The sequence below is a fragment of the Apus apus genome, chromosome 6 (genome assembly GCF_020740795.1).
Source record: "Apus apus isolate bApuApu2 chromosome 6, bApuApu2.pri.cur, whole genome shotgun sequence".
In the NCBI taxonomy this organism is placed as follows: domain Eukaryota; kingdom Metazoa; phylum Chordata; class Aves; order Apodiformes; family Apodidae; genus Apus; species Apus apus.
This window is the reverse complement of record NC_067287.1, coordinates 12,026,070-12,046,455: the sequence shown is the minus strand read 5'-3', so window position 1 is coordinate 12,046,455 and position 20,386 is coordinate 12,026,070. Positions and strand designations below refer to the sequence as shown.

At 40.1% G+C, this 20,386-nt stretch overlaps 1 protein-coding gene across 1 annotated transcript in view; it reads left to right on the top strand.

Moving 5' to 3' along the window:
• The window catches only part of SLC49A4 (solute carrier family 49 member 4), a 71,763-nt gene that overhangs the window by 22,729 nt on the left and 28,648 nt on the right, over positions 1-20,386 (top strand). The window contains exons 3-4 of the mRNA XM_051624243.1: positions 10,880-11,148; positions 16,744-16,873. Coding sequence (XP_051480203.1) covers positions 10,880-11,148; positions 16,744-16,873 — 399 coding nt within the window. The remainder of the gene's footprint in view (positions 1-10,879; positions 11,149-16,743; positions 16,874-20,386) is intronic.

Sequence of the window (20,386 nt, the reverse complement as noted above, 5' to 3'; positions counted from 1 at the left end):
TTCCTTTCTAGTCTGTAATTATTATTTTGGCTCTTGTGTGTAACAGCAGACTGAGACGATCTCCAGTTCTACGAGTTGAGTTTTAAGCTCAAACCTTAACCTCTGTTTTGAGTTCATTTGATGCCCCTGTATGTGTGTGACTTGTAAGAGGAAAAACTCAGGTTGCACATTTGAATGTATGTCATGAAGCAGCTGTTCTTTAGGGTGAATTTTTGTTCTCTGCCACCGTGTGACCTAAACTGTACTGGGAATCCATGTCACAACTGCATAAATTCAATGAAGGCTGCAGTGAGTACATGGTGAAAATGTGGAAGTATGGACTTGTGTATAAGATTGAAGAGCCATCCTATACATCTGCTAGTAAAGTCCCTCTCACATGCACACACACTCTTCCTTACCTGCTTTCCTTCCCAGCTCACTAACCTGTGAGGTTAATGTGTAGATCACACAGACAAGGAGATTAAAGAGAAATTTTTCTTACGTACCACACACTTCTGGGCTTGTCTGAATTTGACTTCTAAAACCCCAAACCATTATTCCTCTCCAAATGTTATGAAAACCTTCTTTGCTACTCCAGGTTTTTTCAGTTCATAGTTAATATAATTTATATAGAACATAAAAAAAACAGGCTATCAAAGTGTACCACTCCTGAACTTGTACGTTCTATCTTTCCCTGAAGGTCACAAGAGCATTGCTAATGCTTTTTGCCTACATTTTGTCCAGTTGTCCAATCTTTTCCTTTTTCACTGCTGCTTGGCACTGAATGACTCTTAGAATTTGATTATTTTATCCTGAACACTAACAGTATTAGGAGGCCATTTTTTAATAAACAAAAGACGGATGGTTTTTTTCCCCTCACATAACACTTTATCTCATAATCTGTATTTAGGAATAGATTTACATACAGCTTAGGTCTTTGATATGATTGTAAAGTAGTACATCTAGACAAAAAAGCTCCATGAGCTGAAATGTATAAGAAAGAAGGAAATGATGATATCAGCCCATAGCCATAACTCTATGGCTTTTAAGACTGACCATGTGATGTAAGACTTCTTAAAATGTTTTGAAAGACCGGATAATTAAAGATGTGGAAGTAAAGAATGTAACATAATTTGTCATTTGTATTGAACACATTAATTAAGCAATTCATTAGAACTTAGTATGCTGCGGGCTGGTAGGGTTTAGTCTTCCCATTAGATTTTGCAACAGAGAAGTAGTTATGATGACCTTGAATCACAGCAGTGAGAGGGCACTTCGTGGCAGTAAGTATCATTAGAACATTTGCTGGGAAGCCAGGAAAGCAGTAACACAGAGAATGACAGTGGAGACTGGAGAGTTTGTTTACAATGCCTTTATGGTGACACAATGGTAATTGGTAGTTCCTGTAAAAAGGCTTTTTCTTTCATAACACCACTTCCTAGGTATTGGAAATTTTTTGCCTGCTCTTAGGTACATTGATGTTGACTTTTCCTTTTATGATATTTGCAGATTTGCTTTTACTACAGCTTTGGAACGTTTTGTTTCTATTAGCTAGTTGCAACCTAGTTTGTATCAAGTATTTTATTCTTGTTAGATAAACTTGTGAATAGTTCCACATTTTCCTTTTTTCATCCCTGAAAGCCCAAACAATGTCATGGGATCATCTTATCATGAGACTATGCGCTACCATTCTCATGCATGAAAAAAGGGCCACCTCAGAGGAGGTAATTCAGTAAAGAAAGGACTTATTAGGACTCTCATATTCCCTGGCAATGCTGAACATAGATCTGTGCTCAAAAAAACCCCCACCCCAAACTGGAGCAGCTGTGGAGAAAAGGAATTAAATGTCCCAGAGAATGAAATGAGCCTTTTAGGGGAGGATGGGAGAAGAACCTGCCTGTAAAAAATAAAGACAGAGAGTGATGCATGTTGTGTGCTCCCTAACTCACTAAGGAAGAGACATGAAAAGAGTATTTAAAGTGTGGTTCTGGGAATAAAAAGCTGAGTATGTTTGCATGCTGTGTGCTATAGCTGAGGGAGTGCAGAAGGGGGATGCTAAGATGGAGCCCTCATTGGGTGCTGATGGTGCTTGCTGGTTTGTGCTTTGGCTGCAGTGCTGGGCAAGGGTAAGCAGGGTTAATCCATAGTATCCAAAAAGGTGAGTGGGGGAAAAAGGAAACAGGTCATTCACAGGTAGGTTGTCATGGGGAATATTTAATCTTTATAGACCTGTAATTTAGAAGTTTAGCTTGTTTTATTGCCTTCACCTTGTATGGAGGTTGTACTTTTTAACCTCTACCCCAAAGCTGCTGTTTTAGGCGAGAGGTCCCGTGAGTTGTTCCTGAGTGGTGACGATTTGTTCCTGCTTTGCTGTGCTCCTGCTGGCAGAGGCGGGTTCGGTGGGTGCTGAAGTGTCTGTCTGGCAGCCCTGAGGAGAAGGACTTGGGGGTGGTAATGGGTGAGAAGCTCGACATGAGCCACCAGTGTGTGCTGGAGCCCAGAGAGTCAGCTGTATCCTGGGCTGCATCAAAAGAAGTGTGGCCAGCAGGGCCAGGGAGGTGATTCTGCTCCTCTGCTCTGCTCTGGTCAGACCCCACCTGGAATACTGTGTACGGTTCTGGGGCCCTCAGCACAAGAAAGATACAGACCTGTTGGAGAGGATCCAGAGAAGGGCCACCAAGGTGATTAAAGGCCTGGAGCACCTCTGCTAAGAAGACAGGCTGAGGGAGTTGGGGCTGTTCAGCCTAGAGAAGAGAAGGCTCCAGGGAGACCTTATAGCACCTTCCAGTACTTGGAAGGGACTACAGGAAAGCTGGGGAGGGCTTTTCATCGGAGAAGATAGTGGTAGGACAAGAGCTAATGGTTTTAAACTGAGAGAGGGAAGATTTAGGTTAGATATTAGGAAGAATTTCTTCACTCTAAGGGTGGTGAGGAACTGGAATGGGTTGCCCAGGGAGGTTGTTAATGCCCCATCCGTGGAGGTTTTTAAGGCCAGGTTGGATGAGGTTTTATGCAAGCTGGTCTAGTGGTAGGGTTCCCTGCTCATGGCAGGAGGGTTGGAACTTGATGATCGTTAAGGTCCCTTCCGACCTTAATGATTCTATGGCTGCCCAGTGGTCCCGCCGGCTGCTGCCCGCGCTGCCTGTCTCCTTGTGTGCCAGCAGCTGCTTGTCAGTGCTGCAGCTTAGGTGGCAGCCAAACTGGCTTCTCCTTCAGCTGAAACAGCCGTGGTGGAATCAGGAGGCAGCTTGACAGTTTTGGTGACAAACACTCTTTCCTCTTGCTCCTCTGCTGGATTTCTGCCGTGACACTGTGGGTGTCATGTGCCTCCCCCAGCGACAGGGGTGACTTGCTGAATTAGCAATTTACAGACTGTAAATTCTTGGAGTGGTAAATCCAGCAGATATATTAAAGGAAACTGTGAAATCTCAGAAAAGGTTGGTATTGCAGCAATACTTAATGGGCAGCATTTCTACAAGGCCTCAGCTAGGCCCTAAGGTGGAAGGCATGAGAATTTGTATTCTCTGTGGGCTATTTAGCTCCATCTCATAGAATGGCAAGTGTTATCCTCAACAGTAGAGGGCTTTTAATTTTTTCATCATATTGAGCTCATTGCCTTAATCTTGGGACTCATGTTCTGTCAGCTGATTTCTGTCCTTTAAGAAGAATTCATACTGATTGAGTTTATATTAAAGTTGCTGCATTATAATCAAAACATCCTCATGCTCTTGCAGTGAAAAGTTGCATGGCAGGGTTTAAATAGGTTTTGTTTTTCCCATTCCCCAGTTTGCTGTATCTCCTGTACACTCCTACACTGTTACTAAAGATCCTACTTAGGACCTATTTTGTGCTAAGTAGTCTTCATCAGCTTCCTCCCTGGTAGCAGGCAGTCCTGGTGCCCTTCCCTGATAACTTGTTTCAGTATGTTTTGCCTCATTAGTCTGTAATGTAATTGCCTACTTTATGTTTACAGCAATGCTGTTTATTTTTGGTCTGTTCCTATTTGACGAGTGTGTCTTCTGTTAGTGTTGCTTTAATGATGTCTGCTTTTAATAATCAATTTGTGGAGTGGGTTAGTTTTAAAAGAAAAAGAAAACCCCCTCACTTTTAATAAATAAGAAGTCAAAAATAAGCTTTGATTTCATGTGCCCTCATCCTTCAAACTTGGGTAGAGCTTTAAGTGAAGAAACTGTCTTCTAAGCTGTGTGGCAGCTGTGAAGGCTGCACAAGAACAAGGCATTAATGATGTGAGGATGTGGGTGAGTTTGTCACCGTACTGCCAGGGGTCTCTCTGTGCACCCACCTTGTCCCTTTCCTCTGTTGGGACATCTGATAGAGATGTCAGGGTCTTGGCCTGAGATTGCTGCTTCCTCTCCTTGCAAATCATTGTCTCCCTTCTTGGTAGACTCTCAGCAATAATAGTTTTGGAGTAAATCTGCTTTTCCAATAATTTTAAATTTAAAACCTCAACTCAGTGTTTTGCAGATCATTGCAAATGCATTTGCTGTTTTAAGAGTGGGAGAACAGGCATGAGGCTGGGATGCCTGGGAGATGCTATGGTTCTTTCCAAGTCTGTTCCCATAATGATGAGACCAATTGTGCTGAGGCCACAGTTAGTACAATGGGTGATGTGAGTCCAATTCCTGATGAAAATGGTAGACAGTACATTTTCAAAAGTTTTTTTTCTTTTTCACTTTATTGCTGGAGATAATCTACCACACAGTGACTCAGGCTTTCTGCTTGTAATAATTTTTTTTACTGATGGGGAAAAACAACTTTAAATTATTCCACATATCAATGGTTGCATGCATCAAAAACAAGATGAAAAAACCTAATGGCCTCGATCCATGAATATACAGAAGGCATAAAGCTTTTGTAGTATAAATATACCATTTAATGAAAATATTGAAAGGAAGTGTATTTCCATGAAATTCATCTTTCAGAATGTTATTCTTAATACATGAATTCATTGCTTTACACAGAGATATCTTTCTCTCCAGTTCTTTTCCAGACACAGAGCCTTGCTGCACTCTCTCTGGGTTGTGGACAGGACAGCATTTTCATCGGGTTCTCCCTGTATTCTGTAACAGTGAATTGCTGTAAAACATGGGCTTGACCACCCTAATTCTATCTGTGCCTTAAAAAGTACCTGAAAAGGTTCCACTTATTAGAGGGTTCTTTTGTTGTGTTTTTTTTGGTGAGCCTAAGGGAAAAGCTCTAGACTTTTCTAGTAATTTGATTGTGAAAAATCAGAATTGGTTCTTTACAAAACTGGTAGCTGTTCCCTCCGAGGTATAATAAATCTCCTAATGTATAATGTGGATTAAGTCCTTATCTTTTCATATTCGTTCTCCTGGGCAAGCAACTTGCATCATGCATCAATGTAGGCACTCTAGAATAGAAAGTACTTACTTGCTTTGTAGTGAAGCTAAGTTCAATAGCACTTGAAAAGTGCTCTGAAGTCCTCCAGTGGAAAGGTCTCTTTCATTTGCTTCCAGTAGTTCCCACAATGAGCTAATTGCTATGTAAACTTATTTGTCTTCCAAATTAGCAGTTGAACAATCCACTTCTTTCAGTGAATGAAAATATCAGACAAGGTGAAAAAAAAATCAGCCATCCATTTCTGTAAAGCATTGACTTATTTATCCAGAAATCCCTTCTTGTGTTAATTGTTAGAATCGGCAATTATTTTACTAAACTTTTCCAGACTAAGAGCCATGCTGCAGTGCTGGCTTCATGCAGCAGCAGCCTGGTGCTCTCTGTGGCTTCGTGACTCTTGGCACTTTGCCAAACAATAGCAAAACTGAATTACCAGGGTTTGGTTTTTTTATTGCATTTGTGTAGCAGTTTGAATAACGACTAAGTGGTCAATTCTTGTGGCAGCTTGTAGGAAAAGCATGGTAAAGGTTTCAGGAGAACAACCTGCACCAAATCTCATATTCACGTGCCTCTTGAGATGAGTTCTGCTCCCTCCCAGGACCCACAGGAACCTTATTTCCCTGTTGATGGGGGGTTCATTAGAGGCTGGTAGAGAAAATCCCTGTTTAGAGACTCAGAGCAATGCACTGGGGCCAGTGGCCTCACGCTTCCCCTGTGTTGCCTGCCAAAGAAAAGGTGAAAATGTGTTTTCCACTCTCTTAGTCAGTGTTAAAATAGTGATAGGACTTCCTCAGTCCCAGCCTTCCCAAAAAAGGCTCAATTAACACATCTCAGAGCTGAGCTTTGGAGACTTGTTTTAGTGTTGCTGTTTCAATCTGTTGTATTAGAAGCAATTTTTTGAGTAAGTAATTTTCCCTGTACTGTTGCCTTTGTTTCCCCAGCTGAGTACGGCTCCTAATGAGATTTTCTGTCACTTAAAATTCTGTGAAGTCCAGGCGTGAAATGTACTGCAGTAGAAACACTGAATATCTAAGTTTTTTTACATTTAAAAAAAAATGTTTATGTAACACCCAGCTTTTCAACAGCTTAAGTCCAATACCTGTCAGGACTGTGACATACATGAAAAGTTTCAACCCATACAGGCAGCAAAAGATAAATAAAGCCAACTGTAAATGGAAGCTCTTTCCCATCTTAACTATATGGTATTATCATCAATCACTGAAACCTTTTTCCTGTTGGTTCCCACTTTTTTTTTTCCATATGCAGTTTTCTCAGTGATATTGTAATTTCAGCATTTATAGTCTTATGCATTTTTTATTGTTTTGCCTGTTAGGATATTGCAGTAGTGACAGCAGAGACTCAATAAAGGAGGCATAACCAGGTTACTTCTTAGTACTCATATAAAGTCTTCTGTCAGGGAAGTGATGAAGACCATATAATCTATGTTATATATAATGTGACTTGAGAAAAAATTGGAAAAGGGATTACAATATCATCAAATAAGAGTTTTTCTTCTTTAATTTTGGAGTATTTTTGTATGTGTGTACCTACACATAGGTATAAACATAATGTAAATGGATAAGTTATCCATTACTGTGATGCTCTGGCACATTTGGCACCAGCATTTACCACTAGTCCTGAAATAATTTTTAATTATATTTTTTTTCTGTAAAGGGCTTGTGTTCAGCTGCGAGTTAGAGGTTTGCCAGAGCACACAAGTGCAGAGGTCAGCTGTGCAAAAAAACCTTGCCATTTTGAAATGAGTGTCTTACCTGGCTTCTGAAATGGCTAAAAGCAAGATATTTTGGATAGATGTTTACTTCCCAGCTTTTGCTTTAAGATAGACAGTCATAAATTATTTTTTAAGTAAGGGATGAATTTCTGGTGTCATTTTTTCCAATTTTCTCTTTCACAATTGTGATTTAAAAGCCTCTGCTCTTGTGTTATGTTCTATTATTTGACCTCAATAATGTTCTACTTTTTGATACATGAAATTAATTAGATGATGATTGGATAAGTAGCACATGTGAAAGCAGAGCAGAACTGGATAAATCAGAGGTGAAAATTACCCTGTTAGTGTAGTAAGCCTGAAAAATGTTTTTCCATCTGTGTGTCCTGAGCTAAAGTTATCTTGTTAGCCCTTTTCTCAGGGAAGAAAAATCTTGTGCAGAATGAAACTGAAATAGTGACAGGGAAAAATGTAGTTGCTCTTTGCACCCTTTCAGTAGCAGAAACACGAAGAAAATCAGGGAGTAACAGAAACAAATGTCTCATGTTATTGGAGCAATTTTTAGCACTGGTGCTCTACAAGAGGAGACTCCTATGGGCAGTGAGACTCCAATTACTTCCGAGATGATAAGATGCTGTAACAAACAGCAAAAAAGCCACCAACATTGTTGTGTTCATATTTCTGTGTCAGATGAAGCAGCTGCTACATATGTCTCCTGGAGCAGTAGCTTAGGAAATGAACTGAATCACATTTTGAATCTCTCATCCCTGCCTCTCTAGGGAAATGAGTTAAGGGTGTATAGAGGAACAAAGCAAACAATCCTTTTCTCAGGAAAAAGTAGCTTAAATCAAGCCACTATTGAAAAAAGAGATAAAATAAGGTTTAGGCTGTGTTCATATGCAGAGATTTGGAGGTAGTAGTCTGTTTATCAGTGGCAGTGTAGTCTGAAAATAGTGTTTGTTAACCCAGATATGATAGAGTTGGAAAAATTAGGCAATATGAAGGGTGGTGCTCTACCCTGGAAGGTAACATCAAGCTTGGTAAATGCCAAAAAAGTAGGTGGAAAAACAGATCTGTGGGAACAGCCAATACACTGGGCAGGAGAGAGAGCAGTCAGGAGAACACCAACATAAGAGACCCACGGAAGACACAAAAACTGTCTCTTTCTTTGAAAAAAACAAACAAACAAAGACAGAAAAGTAACGTAGAATTAAAATTCTGGATTAAGATACTGCTTTCTCCCTTTGGATGTGCAAAGTAAAATTAACATCTGTTTCTCCATCGAGTATAGGGGTCAGTTACAGAACTTTATTCAGATGGTTGAGTTTGATAGATGTACTAGAAACCTGAAGTGTAAGTACATGAAAAGAAGTATGTGTGATTCTCACAATATATAAACTGCATCTTTTGTTTGGGGTTTTTTTGCAAAACTTTTCTTCTACCAGGTGAGGTGCCTATATGCCCATAGGTGCTGCAGAAGAACTATTGTACTTCTTTCTGGTTTTACTGAGTTTTATTTGCCCTTAGGAATTTGATAGAGTAGGTGTATTTGAATTAAAACAGTATTATCATATTGGTATAAATGAACAGAAATGTTAGTATGGCACCTGTAGCTATAAAAGTTATTTTGTGGTAATGCAGTTTTCTTAGCACAGAATAACAAAACTACAATTTAAACATTAAATTCACTGTAGAACAAGAGGAAATACTGAAGGAAAAATCTTTATACGCCGCTGTTGTTACTTCACTTGCTACTGAAATGCAGCTATTTCTGGGGGTGCAGCACAGCTCCTCAGAGATTTCCAGGAAGCAAGTATCCTGGAATAGTTTCAAGTAAGTTTGAGGGTAACTTAATGTAGAATAAAAATACCTAAGTACACAAGGTTACTTTGGTTTGTCCAAAAACACTGAGTTGTAGAGTAACTATAAAGGATTTGTGCAGCCTCCTCCAGAAAACTATACTACATTATTATTTAGATCATTCTTTCTATTTATTTTAAATTATGTCATTTTATTTTATTGGGTGCCTCAGTTTAACAAGCATTAAAAAGGCCTGACCATGCCTTGGTAATGTCCATCTGAAGCACATAATGAACAAATAGGAATGAAACAAATCCTCACTAAGTGAACTTTCAAAACACAAACAAAATGGGGAAAAAAAGAACAAGTATTAATTGCTTGTATTTAAGGGGGATGGATATTACTTGTGTCCCAACTTGAAAAGTTTGTTCTCCAGATAATACGCAATAGCTTTTTCTTTTTTTCTGTATATTTATACATATATATTCAAAAATAATTTCTAATCCACTGACAATCAGTAGAGTTATTCTTTTTTATTGCAAGCTAGCTTGTTAATTTGATAAATTGTCTGTCAGCATTTATTTTGCATATTTTGTTCCTTTGTATGCTGTAAAAAAACCTCCTGCTAAGATGTATATTATTCAGCCATTTTTGGCTTGAAACACTGCCTAAATGCTAGCTTATGTTTCACTGTTTTCAGGCCTTACCTTCTTATGTCTGACAACTCAAGTCTTGCAGCAATAACAGGGAGTTCCTGCTATGCTTAGAAAAACATCACCCATTTAAAAACATCATCTGCCACCATTTTCTTGCATGATGGATAGATCTGCTTTGGAGGATTGCACTGGTTTTGTTTGAATCATTAGCCATTTTTTAGACATGAGGTTTTTATATAAATTCCAAAACGCTTTTGCCTTTCATGGTTGATCACTTTTTGGGAAAGTCAAAGTGGAAGGTTTCTGGCTGACTTCCTCATGTAGAAGAGGGCAATGGGTGCAAACTGGAGCATAGGACGTTCCATGTAAAAATCAGAAAAAAAACCTTCTTTACTGTGAGAGTGACAGAGCACTGGAACAGGCTGCCCAGAGAGGTTGTGGAGTCTCCTTCGCTGGAGACATTCAAAACCCTCCTGGACACGTTCCTGTGTGATGTGCTGTGGGGGATCCTGCTCTGGCAGGAGGGGTTGGACTAGATGATCTTTCGAGGTCCTTTCCAACCCCTAGGATTCTGTGATTCTGTGAAGAGGCTTCAAAAAGTCATCTCTGTATGCTCTCGTTGTACTAATGTGAGTCAAAGTTTTTAGACTTCACTGCCTGGAAGTGCTATCTCTGCTATGTCACCAGTCTTACCTGTTGCATTCCAGTGAGTGTGAAACACAAGAAAAATCTGGGTTTGCTTGGCTGTTTCAAAAAGTATGTTGAGAACAGGCAGATTGCTGGAGAAGACATTTATCTTGGAAACCTCAACAGCCCAGCCCCTGTAAGCACATAGAGCTCATCTCTGTGTGTAAATAAAAACATAATACAGTGAAAAAGTATGCAGAGTATTTTGCATGAGTGATTCAATTTTGGTTTTGCCACAACTAATTTAATTTTTCTGTTGGGATTTATGCAGGCAAGGGGTCAAGTTGAAGGCATTTGTAATTTAAAGCTTTCGTGCTACTACACCTTTTCTACTTTTACATCTTATCATGGTACCTTTTTTCAAAGAGATCCCTTTTATTCCCTCTTCCTATCCTGCTTTGTAGTGAACATTTGCTTCTCCATTTATCTGAGGTAATGAGAACAGAGTAGGTTCGGATTCTTTTAAATCAGTCTAATTGGACTTCTTTTAGTGTATAGAATATCCTCTTTTTGCACAGAACTTGCATTTCTTTGTGCAGCTCCAGCACTCAATATCTTACATGATATTTTTAATTAAAAAAGAGAAGAAAAAGAGAAGAAAGCAAGCAACTGTCATCCAAATTACTGTGGTCTCTGTTCTCTCTTGCAGGCTGATTCATGGAGGGCAGCTGTTAAATGGCTTGGCAGGGCCAACTGTGATGAATGCAGCACCATTTCTTTCCACAACGTGGTTTTCTCCAGATGAACGTGCCACAGCCACAGCCATTGCCTCCCTGCTCAATTACCTGGGCGCTGCTGGCGCCTTTCTAGTGGGACCTCTTGTGGTGCCACCTCCTAATGGAACATCTCCGGTCCCCCTGCTGTCGCAGAGCAACACCGAGCACATCAAGGACCGCATTGAGGCTGTGCTCTATGCAGGTGTGGTTTAAAAATAAAAATGAAGGGAAAAAAAATAATATTAAAATGTACGTCCTTGCATGTCTGTATTTGGTACTTGTGAACCACTACCCTCTAGTGGCTGGTCTGCACAGAAAACAGTTACTCACTGATGGAAAATAATGAAGTGGTAAAATGTGGTACCATCAGAAGGGTTAATTTTTTTCCGGTTTTGTGAAGGAAGGATTTTAAAAATAGCCTTCTGTACAGACTGATTTCAAATGAAGTGTTTCAGTTGTTTGTATCAACTGAGCTTAGGAGAGTTTAGGGTTTTCCTGAGCTTCCAAACTCGATTTTGCTTCTTGAATTTCATTTTTAAAATGTGTCAACAGGTTTGGGGTTTATTTTGCCTTTGTTTCTCTAAAGATGGAAATTCAATATTCTTTCAGCCTTCAATTATTTCCTGCATTAAATCAGCCTTAATTTAAGACTTATGTATGCCTTTCAAATGTGATTAGATCATTAGTATTTAAGAATCTAACATCGAAATGAAAACTCAGTAGATACTGTTTTTAACTAAACCCACATAATTCTTTTGTAGTGGGCAATTTCAGTGAAGTTACAACAGTTTAGTAGAAAAAAAACACTGATATAAAAATCACCTAATATAACTTAGATTCTATGTCCTTGAACTTTTTTCATGCAATGGCTTCTACAGCTGTTTATGTCACTTTAAAAAATGAGCAGTCATCCTTAAGGAAAAAGAGTTGCTTAAGTGTCTGCAATCTGATTCTTGGTGGACATAAATTGGTCTAGCATTAAAAGCAGCTGAACTTCACCACATCATGGCAGTTGCACGTTTGGTTGGGTTCTCCTCCCACCCCTTATAATTGCAGCCTCTGAAATTCAGCCAGGAGTTAGCCCTGAGTGTTCCAGAGGTCTTAAAATATATATACTGTGTAGTTGATATACAGGTTTATAGAATGGAGTTAGCTTTTTGCAATCATTTATTCCTGGCTGTTATTATGGAAATTTTGCCGAGTTAATGCTCCTGTTGGTTGAGGGCCACTTTAGTCTTGGTTTTTAAGAAGGCACAGTGTAAGATGAATCTACTATTTCAGTAAGTATTCTTGAGTAACCTGTTTACTGGACTCTAATGTATTGGAATAACAAGGAAGTTTGGGTTTAGATAGGCCTTTTCAAAGGGAAGTATGATGTTAAACTCTGTAGATCTTAAGGCAGATGAAAACAGCAGGTATGAAAGCAGGCAGAATAAAGGCATGTCAGCTTTTGTCCTGAGGAGAGCAGTACATAAAGGGGAGGAAAAAATTAGCAATTAGAGAAGTGCTTTAGCTTTCCTGCTCCAGATTATCCATGGAGAATTAATCCACCTAAAGTAAGTACGATTTCATGCCTAAAATCACTGTTTTGAGTCTGGTAGCACTAGGAATGTTGCTTTCATCAGTTTATTGGATTAACTTTCTGGGTTGTTTTCCTAAGCATTTTCTTCTAAAATTGTGATGGATCTTGCTTGTCACCAACGTTCAGATGTGTGTGTCTCAGCATGGCCCTTACTGCCTTTCTGAACTTTCAAGGCTTTGAGAACATCCTGTAGACCTGTTTGAGATTGTTGGCTTCAGTATAAGATGATTCCACAGCAGTTCTTCGGCTTCCTAGAAAATGTGGTTTGTGAGGCATCAGTATCTCTTAGTTTTTGAAAGTTATTTGAACAGAGGTGGATTTCTTTGTGCAGCTGTGGTTGTCATTGTGTTGTATGGGGTGTGTCTTTTCAGGAGCTACAACCCTTTTTAGTATTCAGGCAATGAAAAAGCAGGGGTTCCTGGATGTTACTGGTCTGCAGTGAAAAGCAGTGATGGTGGCAAAACGTTCAACTGGTTTAAAATTGGTGGGGACTGTCAAAGGGGAGGTTGCTTTGAATCCTTTGTGGGATTTGTTGTGTCTCACCTAAGCCTTGTTTCCCTGGGGAGTAGAAGGAGGAAGGTCCCTGCTGTCAGCTTCCCCTGGGCTCTGTTGTGCCAGGTAGGCCCCAGAGGTGGAAGGCAGGGTGCCCCACGGTGGGTGACTACCTCGAGGTAGTTGTACAGCTCTGTTCACCTGTGGACCAGAGCATAGGTTCTGCACTGATAGGTGCAGTAGGCTGTTATTTGTCCCCTTAATCAGCTGGGCAGAGAATGAAGCTCAAATTGACTTCACAGATTACTTAGTAAAGATGTGACAGAATGTGGTGGAACAATGGGAGTGGGACCCAAATGTCCTACTTCCCCTTTTCTTTAGCAAGCACAGCTGGGCTTGGTATGACTTCTACTTTCAGATACTATGGGTAAGCCAGTTTCACAGGATAGGCACTCTGCATTCCCAGCAGTGTTGTGTTTGTAATGGAGTTTGTCACGTTTGTGTAAGGTAGCATTAGATAAGTAGCCCCCAAAAGTTAGGTGATGACTTCTAGAAGACAATAATCATGTGAATTGTTAACTTGGGATCAGTAGGATGCCAAGAGGGTGCTAATTTTCCAAGGACTTAACCTTAAACATTATTATGAAGCAATTGCTTATAAATGCATTCTGAAATTACTCAGCTAACTTCAGTCTCTTCTGTGTTTTAATAAATTGTTGTTTCTTTAACTCAAACATAGACTAAGAGTTCAGCTGAAACACCACTGCCTCTTTTCTGTGTCATCTGTGTCGCTGCACATTCTGGTTCACAGCTGAAATGGTACAGATGGACCAAGTCAGGATTTAATTGTATAACCTGAATCACATAAGGAAGCTTGAATTAACCTGGGCTGCAGCTAGAGCTGTTAGCCATATGCTTTCCTAAATATAAATGTAAACTCATTATTTGTTTAGGAGAAAAAAAAAAAGTGTATGTGTATAAAATGCCCTCATTCCCCCTTTGTATTTCAAGACAAGATGGAGAGGAGGTTTCCAGATTTGGGTAGACTTTTGTGCTGTGAGTAGCCTATCTGAAGGAGAAGGATCTTCTATGAAGGAGCCTCCTGTATCTGTAAACCTTTTTTTTTTTTTTTCTGCTTGGAGCTATCACAGGCAGCAGTGTGCCTACTTCTAGGTTAACATGCAGGTACTTCACCATGACAGTCACAGGTCACTGTGGCATGGCACCTTGCTCTTGTGAAGCCTTCCAGATTGACTCCTCACCAACAGATACACACATCTGTATTTTTGCACACTCATTCATGCTGACTTGCCCAATTCCAAGTGCTTTCTGCATCCATTATGCTGTTGAGAAGCGCATAGCTCCTGTGGAAGAGCTCCTCTTTTGTCACTGCAGCTCCCTTCGTCTCAATACTGACCTGTTTCTTGTTTTCTATTGCTTACTTTTAGTCCCTACTTAAAATCTAAAAGTTTTTGTGGGAATGTGTTTTTTTGTATCTAGTCTGGTAGAGTGAATGATGATAGAGATAAAAGTGTGGGTTTCCTAAGGAGGAAGAAATGCAACATGTAAGAAACCAGATGTGTTTTGCAGTACCAGGACTTCTGTTAGAGATGTAGGCAGGGTACACAAAGCTAAGATGGCACTGAAGACTTTTATTTTTCAATAGAGGGAGCTGCTTTTGTTTCTGAAGTGAATTCTGCTCTTTTCTTTTGAGCGTGAGGGTAGTGCTTGCAAGGCAAATTTGTTAGGCTGGAAAGTATAACACTGGGAAACATTAAAGAGTTGCTAGAAGGTACTACAAGAACTGCATGCTGAATTTAATAATAAAAAAAAAAATGAAGGGTTACTATACTGCTCCTACTGCAGCAATTTGACTGGCAGGAATCTTGAGGCAACCCATAGAAGAGGCCCCAGATGGGCACCTGTTACAAAATATTACTGTGACTTAAAAAAATTACCAAAGTGTTTTACATTCTTTCGAGAAAGACCTCACCTTTCCCCTTACAGCACTGCAGTATAATGAAGTAAAATGATAAGCATCTTGGATAAAGTTTATGGTTTTATGTAGTCATGTTCTTGTTGGCTATACCTATGTGCAGGCTGAAATCTTCCTTTAATATGTGATTAAAGAGGGTGTATGCATGTACATTATGTATACCTAATAAACCTCTGTCTAGACCCAGATGCAGGAGAAGGGGATGAACAGCTTTTGGTAAGCCTTGCTTCCCTGGCCAGAGTAATTTTGTAGTGACAGAGCATCTCATCCCTTCCTTAGATCTGGGATGATCAGTTGTGGCCAGTTTTTCATTCACTGCTTGTGATCTCAGAAACAATGTACACAAAGATAGAAACTAATCTGATTTCTGGAGAACATAGGAACTGAGGAGATGTAGTGAGAAGGTCTAGTTGAAGTGCCCTTGACCCTTGAAACATGCAATTAGGCCACAGCAGGAAAAAGAGACACTACATAATTCAGAAAGAATCCTTTAATATTTGTTCCTGAAGAATGGCATTGTCACATTCCTGGTATGCCTTCAAAAGAAATTTAGTGTAGATTTTTTTTATATATATACTGACTAGAAGCCTTCCCCATCTCCTGCTGATCCATTAAGACTCTGAGTGTTATTTACTTTCCAGGTTCCTGGATTTATTTGCTTCTGGTTTAGCAGAACCTGGCAAAGTGCAATGTTGATACCGATTTATTAAAAAGAAGGGAATAAAAAAGGATATTAATGCAATTGAGTATCCAGCTTTGCTGGAATCCATTTGTTGTGTCAGTGAACACTTCTTTGTTATAAGATCACAGGTTCTTTCAAGATAACACACTTCAGCTGTACATATTTCTCTCCAGTAGCAAAGAATCTTGTTTTCAAAGGAGACAGGAGAAATACTGGGATTGAGAACTGTGGTGGGCATGATATACATTGTTAAAGGCCTGTAAACCAAATTAATTAGACAGACTGTGGGTAGAGCAGTTTTTCATCAGAATGTCTGACCGCGGGGCTTGCTGAGTATTTTCTGTGGAGTGCTCATCACTTTGCAAGTTTAGGTCCAAATTTCTACTATGAAATTTTTCAAAGATCTAGAACACCTGCTGCTGAACAAGAGGAGCATCTGCAAACAGCTGCATTCTTTCATTTTTCTCCCTATTACCCGTGCTCTTTCTATTCCTGAGCCATGGACGCTCTTTTGCTTTTCTCTTTATATTCAGTTGCCATGTAATAGTGTTTATGTCCAAGATGCTGCCTTGCTTGACCTTTCATTTGCCTTCATCATCCCCTGCACTGAGTAATTGTCATTCCGTTCCCTGGGGCTTTCCCAGTCCCATCTGTTTAAAGTCTCTAGCACACTGTTACCTGCACTGTGTTGCTTCCAGCGGGAGGAAATGGCTCTTCATAAGCAGTTCTCTTTAAAGAGAAAAAGCAACAGCTTTCCTTTAGCTGCACTGAGTTCCTCGTGTGTGAGCCTGTTGCTCTGCAGCTCCTGTCACTGGAATGGACCACCAGTATTTCTCCATCTCATTGATTCTCCATCTCAATTTGAAATCTTGCTTGGGGAGGAAAAAAGAAACACTCCTTCAAGTTACGGAGTTCTGTTGTCAGGAGCAGTAAAGCACTTGTGGTGGGATTTATGTATCGGAGGCTGGCTGATAACAGTGCTGTGCTGAAATAAGTCTTTTTTATACTAACATCTGTTCTTGGTTTTCTTTGCCCTCCTGTTTAGAATTTGGAATGGTTTCCCTGATATTTTCTGCAGCCTTGGCCTACTTCCCCTCCCGCCCTCCGTTCCCTCCCAGCGTGGCTGCAGCGAGTGAACGGCTCAGCTACAGGAGGAGTTTTTGCAGACTCTTGAGGTATGTCCTTGTAGGGTTTCCACTTCAAAGCAGATCAGCACCTAAATAAATAAAAACAAGTGTGCTTTAATCTTCTCATTGAACAAACAAGTTGGTTTGTAGTGCTTTTAAACAAAATAAAGTTAAATATTAGTGCCAAGACATAAAAGGATGCTAACTGCTAAAAAGCAGACAATAAAATTTAAGTCATTGAATATATCTGAAACCTTTATGCCAGAGTCCTTCAACACTGCTTTGGTCATCCTGTTAGCATGGCTTTTTTTATGCAATGCTTCTGTTTCATCAGGTTGTACAAGATTGTTAACAGTGTGAGTACTGCTAGGTGTGAGATAACAATAAGCAACACTGGGCATAACTAATTAAGAAGCTGCTTTCTTCCATGCTTATTATATTGGAATGAATTTGGGGTTTGCTTCTCACTTAAAGAAATATCCACCTGCTTTCACTCAGCCATGGGAGCAATTAATGGACTGTAAACGTGATAGAATCTATTTGATCTCCTTAATTGTATGTTAAATATGAAGTGGGGATTGGAGAAGTGAGGACTGGAGAAGTGTCTCCAGATGTGTTTGTGGATAATTCAAAGGTGAGTAAGTTTCCTTTAAATTTCTGGGTTTAAGAAAATAAAAAAGGTTATAAAGAAAATACTACCTGCGACTTTGCACCTTCTCCCAGTTGGACTCTTTTGGTAAGACAGTCCTGTTCCCCCAGTGTTTCTGGAATGTCTTGCATAATGGGAATCTGATCTCAGAGGAACAGCTAAAGCAACTGTTATATTAATCCTGAATGATGGCAAAGGCCTGTGCCCTGTACGTGGTATTTCACAGGTGGACTCCTGGGACAAAGAAGAACCACTCCTATGCTGCAGAGTGTGGCTGACTTCACTGGTGGGCTTCAAACTCTTGTTATTGTTTCTTGAGCGATGCAGTAATAGGAGCTGATTCTGTGTACAAATAACTGCCTGAAACGTGATGATTGTGGAGCTTTAGGCCTTTAGTTATTACAGACCTACCGTGGGCTGTAGTTTCTGAAAGTGTATTTAGAGCCAGCAAAAACAACTCACCCCTTGTTGTCACTGTTTTTTTTTCTCTTGGTGTTTCTGGAGGCTTTTGTTTAAATTTGGGGGAGTGAGTAGTTGACAAGAGCAGTCTGACAGCTGGGAGAAGGTGTGAATGCAGCTGGCTGGTTAGTCTGCAAAGTGACCTACTCAGGATATAAAAAAATAGCAATTCCCGTAAAGACATTTAGCATACACAATAATGCTGTTACACACCCAAGCTGGTGTGTGGTGAGACACTGCCTGAGGGCTGTGCTGTAAAAATGTTGCTGTTGAACAGAAATCCGAACAGCAACTAACTCCACAGGTGAAATACTAAATTTCTGTTGACAGTGCTCCATTTGGGAGCTCTATAACCATTAGATTCCGTGTTCAAAGTGTTGCAAGCAGTGAACCTGAGATACAGGTGAGCTCAGGAGGTAAATAGCAAAGCTGGTTTACTATTTACTATTAATGCAACTAAAGAAAACAAATTAGACACTCAAATAATGGGCATAGTTTATAGTGTCTCCAAGAAACAAGGTTTTTTAAAATGCAATCAGATAGATCATTATATCTCCCTTCCCTCTGGTCCTTATGCATTCCTTCGTGCTCCCCCTTATCAAGAGTACTTCTTCATTCCTCTGTACATGAAACAATCAACAGTTCATCATTAAAACCACTTATCTTGGGGAGCCTCTCAGCAACAATCCATCAAACAAGAGAGTTTTATAAAACAGAATAATATCTGCTGTGCTTCAAGAGAAATCCATCATCTGGTTCATTAGGCTTCTAAGCTCTGTTGCCTGCCTAATCTAGGCTTCATAATTCTTGGCACAGAGAGTCTTTCTTTTGACTCAGTGGTGTAGAGGGAAGGTGATCAGCTGATGAGTACCAGGAAATCATGATTTCCCCTTTATTGCAGACTTACCTCCTGGCATGAGACCTATGTGTAAAGCATTTAGGATGTGTGTGAGCTGGTAGGCTGACCCAACGATGCACCAAAAAACACTCATGAGAATTGAGATGTTCATAATTTTCCTCTTCTCTCCCCCAGGCTGCAGTTTTATTACTTCAGAATAAAGCTGCATAGCATAACTTTGCCATTGATGTCATTGACCTTTTTCCTTAGATGCCAAAGGGATCCACCACATCCTTGCAACTCCCACACTCCTTCATGCCTTCAGGTCCTTGAGTGGTCATCTTCATGAGCTGCTTCTTGCAGAGTTGTATTATACCTGTCTTCTTAGAGTCAACCATCCCCTGTAGGCTGTTTTTTTTGGGACTTGCTTAGGAACTCAGTTCCTCCTCCTGATTTGGAGAAACTTGGTCTCCCTCCTGGTTTGGATGATTCCTGCTGCTGACAGATTTTAACAATTAGCTGATCTCTCGCTATCTCTTGATACCAACTCTGTCAGCCTGCAGTGGGAGACGACAGATTAGTCATGGTTTGGGAGCTAAGCCCAAATCTTTTTAACAGTCTATCACACAGTGTGACAAGTGTAGTTTGGATTTTCAGTAGAAGAAGTACAGTGCTCTTTCTCTGTTTCTTGGGTGAAGCAAATAGGACTTTTTTTTTTTTTTCCCCCTCCTATTTCAGGACATGCCAGAAATTTCCATGGAATAAATCCTAACACAAGTAAATTGTTGATAAGCCTTAAAATCTTCATGAAGAAAACATGTAGTGATTTTTTGCTTTGAAGTAGTTAAATGCTTTTAGCCAATTACATGCCTTTTATATTTTCAAGGAACTGTGTAAACAGTTTTGGAATTTCATGCAAGGGTTTTTGTTCATTGTTATTTCTTTAATGAAACTTTCATATGACATCACCATCCAGTGATGGAAGCTGCTCAGAGTGTGGCTGATGTTAATAGACACTGGCAAAGTTATTCTGGAAATGGTGCCTGACTTTGACAGGGCTCCCCTCTCAACCAGCCTGTCTTAGAGATCCTAACAGTGTTAAGTAAGTTTCTGAAAAAAGCCAGAAGAAAAACTCAATTTGTATTCCAGCGGAATGGTTTAACAGAGAGGCTAATGCTGATATCCTGTCACAAGGGCTGATATGATTGAAAACAGAGTGGGTTTACCAACTGATGATGTGACAGACAGCACATTTTTCTCTTTCCAGTGGAGCAATTGCAAAAACAAATAGAAGCAACTGGAGCCATGGAGAGTGAGCGGCTACCTAAGATGCATGTTTCAAATATCTTTAGCCCTTAATGCAGCCAGTGCTAGCTGTTGTTGGACACAGGGACAGAATGGCATAGGGTGATGGGTGCCACTTTGTCACTGCCACGCAGCCTTTCTCCTGCTCACCTTCTTTAATCTGGAGACTAGGCAGGGGAGCACAGAGCAGCTGTCCCAGTGTGCCTCATGGCTTGGCTCACAGAAGACAAATACAGCATGGGATATCTTGTTCCAGTAGGGTACAAAGTACTCACTCCCACAAAAGTAGCTCTTTAATGAAGACAAGGTT